The sequence below is a fragment of the Cynoglossus semilaevis genome, chromosome 4 (assembly GCF_000523025.1).
Source record: "Cynoglossus semilaevis isolate Cse_v1.0 chromosome 4, Cse_v1.0, whole genome shotgun sequence".
In the NCBI taxonomy this organism is placed as follows: domain Eukaryota; kingdom Metazoa; phylum Chordata; class Actinopteri; order Pleuronectiformes; family Cynoglossidae; genus Cynoglossus; species Cynoglossus semilaevis.
Genome location: NC_024310.1, coordinates 8,763,214 through 8,768,793, shown reverse-complemented (window position 1 = coordinate 8,768,793; position 5,580 = coordinate 8,763,214). Strand labels below are relative to the sequence as shown.

At 40.2% G+C, this 5,580-nt stretch overlaps 3 protein-coding genes across 4 annotated transcripts in view; 2 read left to right on the top strand and 1 right to left on the bottom strand.

The window, feature by feature from the left end:
* The window catches only part of trpc6b (transient receptor potential cation channel, subfamily C, member 6b), a 7,210-nt gene extending 5,693 nt beyond the window's left edge, over positions 1–1,517 (top strand). The window contains exons 8-11 of the mRNA XM_025054831.1: positions 517–723; positions 843–899; positions 1,173–1,248; positions 1,331–1,517. Coding sequence (XP_024910599.1) covers positions 517–723; positions 843–899; positions 1,173–1,248; positions 1,331–1,485 — 495 coding nt within the window. The 3' untranslated portion in view covers positions 1,486–1,517. The remainder of the gene's footprint in view (positions 1–516; positions 724–842; positions 900–1,172; positions 1,249–1,330) is intronic.
* cep126 (centrosomal protein 126) overlaps positions 1–5,580 on the bottom strand; it is a 22,861-nt gene that overhangs the window by 11,037 nt on the left and 6,244 nt on the right. The gene's annotated exons all lie outside the window — the stretch shown is intronic.
* pgr (progesterone receptor) overlaps positions 3,582–5,580 on the top strand; it is a 7,889-nt gene continuing 5,890 nt past the window's right edge. Inside the window, exon 1 of the mRNA XM_008308970.3 lies at positions 3,582–4,889. Within this exon, the coding sequence (XP_008307192.1) occupies positions 4,048–4,889 (842 nt within the window). The 5' untranslated portion in view covers positions 3,582–4,047. The remainder of the gene's footprint in view (positions 4,890–5,580) is intronic.

The window sequence follows — 5,580 nt, the reverse complement described above, 5'->3', positions numbered from 1 at the left end:
GAAAACATTACAGCAGGTGGAGGGGGCACTAATATAAAACTGACATATATGAGGTGAATTATAACAAAGAACAGACAGGATCAATTCTGGTCTACATGGACCACATGGTCTGCATATAAAACCAAATGCCAAATAAAGTGTCTCTGGGCAAAACAAGCAACACACAGTTGCATATCAAATTCAAATCACTCAGTACTGGTCCCAAAAATAAAAAAAACTAGGAAGAATCAATCAATAAAAACCTGCAAAGTAATCAATGATATCTGAAAATGGGAATGAGAAGTGTTTTCCAACCTAATTTGAACCAGACAGAAATATCCTACAGCACACCAAACAAAATATCACAAAAAATGACATCTCAATGAAATATAAATATCTTATAGTTTCAATTTGCTCACAAACTGAACAATCCGACCGGTCTATCCTAAATGTTCAGTCCTGATGTTCACATCTTGTCTTCCACTGGAGTAAATATTGACATGACTAATTTGACAAATTTTCTTCCTGCCCATCCAGGATGATGCTGATGTCGAATGGAAGTTTGCCAGAGCTAAGCTATGGTTTTCGTACTTTGAGCACAGTGGAGCGCTGCCTGTGCCCTTCAACCTTGTACCAAGCCCAACGTCAGTCGTCTCACTCCTGTGGGGGATAAGGGAATTTCTCTGGGCTGTGCCTCCAGGTAAAAACAAAGCAAACTCAAACGATGAGATGGAACTCAACAAGGTGAGGCTACAGGAATGGTATTTAAAGGAAAGCAACACATTCGCTAAAAATATACACAGCTTTGGTTATTATTTCAAAATAAAATGATCTGTTGTTCTGTTTCTTTGTACAAATCTCAGTTGAGGCAACAAGAAGATACTAAAGTGGAAGGATCACTCTGTTCAACACACCACCAGGTAATGTGTCATTTCTTAATATACAAATCTCTGCCTTGGTTTCTCAACCTCAACCAAACAAAAATGTCACAAAGCATAAATGTTGTGAAAAACAGTGAGCAGTTTAATTTATTTAAGTGAAACCTGATCCTGTTTAATTTAACGCAACACTGATATACTCAGAGGAAAAAAAAACAAAACTAAACTGATGTTTAAAACACTGTTATTGTATATATACTGTCATTTTAAGAAATAATCCATGTAAATGTGCACATCCTTGTTTTTTAATTACAGAAGATAATGAATCGCCTCATCAAAAGATACATCTTAAAAACACAGAGAGATAAAGACAACGATGAAGTCAATGAGGGTGAGTTTGATCATTTAAAAAAAAAAAAAAAGTTCAAAAACAATGATGCCACAACTCTGTTTGTGCTACTGATCAAACACAGGTGAACTAAAAGAAATCAAACAAGACATCTCCAGTCTCCGCTTCGAGTTGCTGGAAAAGCAAAACCACGATATGAGAACAATTACAGAGCTCATCATACAACTGGGGGACGTTGTAGATTTTCAACAGGAAGAGGAACAGAAGCCTGGAGTCTGATTGTGAATATTAGTTAATACATATACTTGAAATATGCATCAAGCTTTGCTTTATCCTCCATTGTCTCAGTGACTCAAAACATACTTCTTTACTGGTGAACAATCTCCAGATAAGACATAGTGGTGGCCACAACAGATCATCTGCCTACATCACCATCTCCACCATCTACTCCTTCATCACATCCAAACCATCTCCACCTCACTTCTCTAACTTTATCTCCAAACAACTCCACCTTAACTGTCCCTCTGATCTGCTCATGTCTAATCCTGCTCATCCCCAGTCTGGAATTAGACTGAACAGGAGAATAACTAAATCCTGGGATATCTCAGAAAACAAGTGTTTGAATAGAATAGAGCCATTTCTACTTTACATTATATACTGTACATAGCAGTTTTCTGCCAGTAAACTTTAGTAATGTAATTTTTCTTAATCATTCAATTTTGGTAGTGCTGGGTGGAAAGGTCCATGTATTTACATGGAAAAGTCGATATGTAAATATATGTTGAAAAACATGTATTTACAAAGAAAGCAAAGCTGTTTCTCCACATTTCACCATTTAAATCAAAGCAGTTTTCCGATCAGAAAATTCCTGTATCTACTCCATGTCTGCTTGTCTGGTCTCAGAATAAAATCTAGATTTTATTTACAAATGTTCTTTCAGACAGTGATGTTTGATTCAATTTTCAAAAGTGTTCAGTGCTGAGAAAACTGATCAAATAAATGGTGACATGATTCATCACAAAATTTGGGAATTTCTGCCATGTTTCACAGAACCTTCGATGCTTACATGTAACCAGATCTTTAAAGTCACCACATAGAAAGACAGCCTCTACAGACTACAGAAGTTAGACATGATGTAAACCCCATTAATATACCACTGACCTCATGTCATGTTAATATGTCCTAATCTTTATGAGGCCATCTTTTATTTCTCAGGTGTTGAGGTGATGATCACCTGGGAGTAATGGGTATTGAAAATAATACTAATAAATTTTGATTTCCATGTAATGAGTTCCAGGAGGTTTATGGGGCTTTTACAACCACTGTGCAGCAGATGCTCCCTCACACTTGCTGTGAAGCAAACACGTCTCAGAGAACAGGCTGACCTGTCAGCAGAGACAGAGTGGATCAAAGCTGCCGAGTGGAGTCTGTGAACAGCGTTTACCACATGTGTCTGCAAAAGCTCTAATTTGATTTCCAGTAACAGACGACAGCATTTCTCAAAACCCTGGAAGCTGCCGGCGCTCTCTGTGGGCCGGCAGCTTCACATTTGCAGATGAAAGACTGCTCCCACAGCCAGGGCACAGCAGCATTTTGAAGAACAAATCATTTGTGATATGAACGGGCAACCATTATCCAAGAATTGTGTTGATCACAGCATGAGATTCTCTGCGGTATCATCAAGCTCATGACGCAAGAGATAGGGCCAAGGCCTTTGTGTGCATCATGACTACATGCATCAGTGGCAGCCTCACTCAGATGATTAATCCAAAACCAGTGTGTTTACAAAGCATGTCTAAGAAAACCATGAAGGCTCGCCCTCTTCACCAGGTCATATGACAGCCAGCAGTACTTGGCTACATGTTTGTAGAAACATATTTGTGACTCATCCTAGACCACAGCCTTTGGATAGATCAGTAACCATAACATACAACAAAAAAAGATTAAAGGCATAAGACAACGCGCATATGAAAGACACATGAATAAAGGCAAAAGGAATATTTATGCATGGTGTATGAAACAGCCTGTGCTCTTTGACCCAATTAATGGTCCGAGGACAATGTGGATGCTGCTATGTTTCAGCGATCCAGACAATGTGCCACAGGCAGTTTGTGGCACATTGAAACTTTTCCCACCTAAAACAAATTTTCATAATTATTCTGACATTACATAAAATAATGAAGTCTTACAGGATCTCCAAACAGGACTCTGAAAGATAAAGCAGCTGTATTTGCAAAATCTCTTATGTCTGTAACAGCTTTGATTCCAATATTTTTTCACCCTGGCCCAGAGACAGCAAGATAATTTAGGTGGAGACTACAGACCCTTGACATTGAAGTAATCTAGATATGTCCTCCCTATTGGTTGAGGACCAGAGACTAATGTTAGGGTTAGGGATTAACAAAGACAATTGTATTATTAACGTCCTGTTCACTTTGGAATGGGTTTACGAAGCAAAAACAACATCTTATTATTTCTTGTTTGTTCGTCTATTTTCCAACTAACTAAAACAAGAGGAGAGCCTTAAATTCATTTTAATTCCATTTCAACGCTTCACTTTAAAATGACTGGTATTTTGTAAAATTTGCGCACTTTTAATCGCCGGTCTTTTACGCATAGCTAACAGCTGTCTTCAGTGATCAGCGATAAAAACTGCACCCCTGTGTGAAAGAGAGGGAGAAAAAAAAGCTCAAAGTCAGAGTCTAACAGGAGTGGGAGGAGGAGGAGGATTTCAGGAAGGTCGCTGAGCCGCACTTTAACTCACACCGTTCAGCCTCGGGGCGGACTCGAACCTCCACCGCTGTGAGCTGCAGGAAACAGGAACATAAAGTCAACCGTAGGATGAGCAACATCACCGACTCCACGGACAACAGAATGTGTGACCTGACTGAAGGAGCTTACAATAGTATGAAGTTTTCGAACGAAGCGAAGAACCTCACTACCATGCTGTCGTCCGTGCGTAATTTTGGAAACTCGGGCACAATGATCCAAAGTCTGTCTTCGAGCGGCGAAGGAGCCGTTTTCAAAGACTACACTGTTCTTGACGGATCACTGGCCACGAAACACTACTACGACCGCAGCAGTGAGCTGCTGAAGTGTGACCCCTCTGTGTTTTGGGAAGACTTTGTCAAAGTCCAGAGGACGGATGTGGCTCAACCAGAGGCTGGCCCTGCTCCAGGGAGCCTGACTTCCACAATCGGAGCTTGCAAGTTCATCAAAGACGAGAAGGAGCCTACTGTCATCATGGACGCCCCGTGTCCAAACTTTGACCAATCCCCGGAGATGTCCACTATGGACAACTGCTGTGACACCTACAGGAGGCAGCAGCAGCAGCCGCAGGAACCACCGGGGCACGGTGAAGGTGCGCTGACGAGTTTCAGACCGGTCACCGCGGCTGCTCGGTCCGCGATGGAGGGATCTCCGAACTTTTTGTTGGACCTGAACCAGAGCGAGCAGCTGCCGGTGCTCAGCCAGGCAAGGAGCGACTCCAGGTGCGGCTCTACTGGGACCATGTACAGGAACGAGGTAACCCCTCGGTGGCAGGCATCTCTACCTGAACCCAACTACTGGGGCCAGTCCACCGGGTTGACTGAGGACACATTCTTACAAAGCAGCTACGATGCCATCCAGAGCCAGGCCCTAGTTCCCAGGAAACCATCCTCACCCTTCCCATCATTCCCCGGGTAAAGATGTTTGGTATTTTAATGCTTAGTGAGTAAATTGTTTTAAAAAAAAAACTTGTTTAAGAATATTGACCTTTCTTCAGTAATCATTTTCTTTATCACTGCTTTGGTACAAACATCTTGCAGTGCTGGACACAGGCTTATGGCAGTTTGGACGTCAAAGAAAACAGCTGATTAAACAAACTTTTTTTGATTCAAATGTATTAACTGTGACTGAACACAACAGGCGCTTTACTCTCAGTCAGCATAGTCTGTACCATGAAATATCATCTGCTGACCTCTCAGGGCAGAAATAAAAAGTAGAAGTTGTAAATTAAAAAAAAACTTAAAAACTAAGGAAATTGGAAAGAAAATATGGTTGCACTAAATTACAAGACACCCAAAGAACATTACATTTAACTGAAAGTATTTGTTTACAGACATGCTGTATACAGAACATATTTTACCCATGTTTCAGTACCAGATATCATTATATGCATTATAAGAATCATCAAGAACAAGAAAAACTGTTTTTTGGTAGTTTTACTTACTTTTGACACAAAATCTTTCAGATGGTTTTTTTGTGCTTATTAAACTCTAATATTCTTCATATTAAACAATATAAACAGATCTATGGTACAAAGTTTGACTTTTGTCTTAGATGACCAAACAATTAGCTCTAATGATTAATAATGATTTTATACATTTGTGA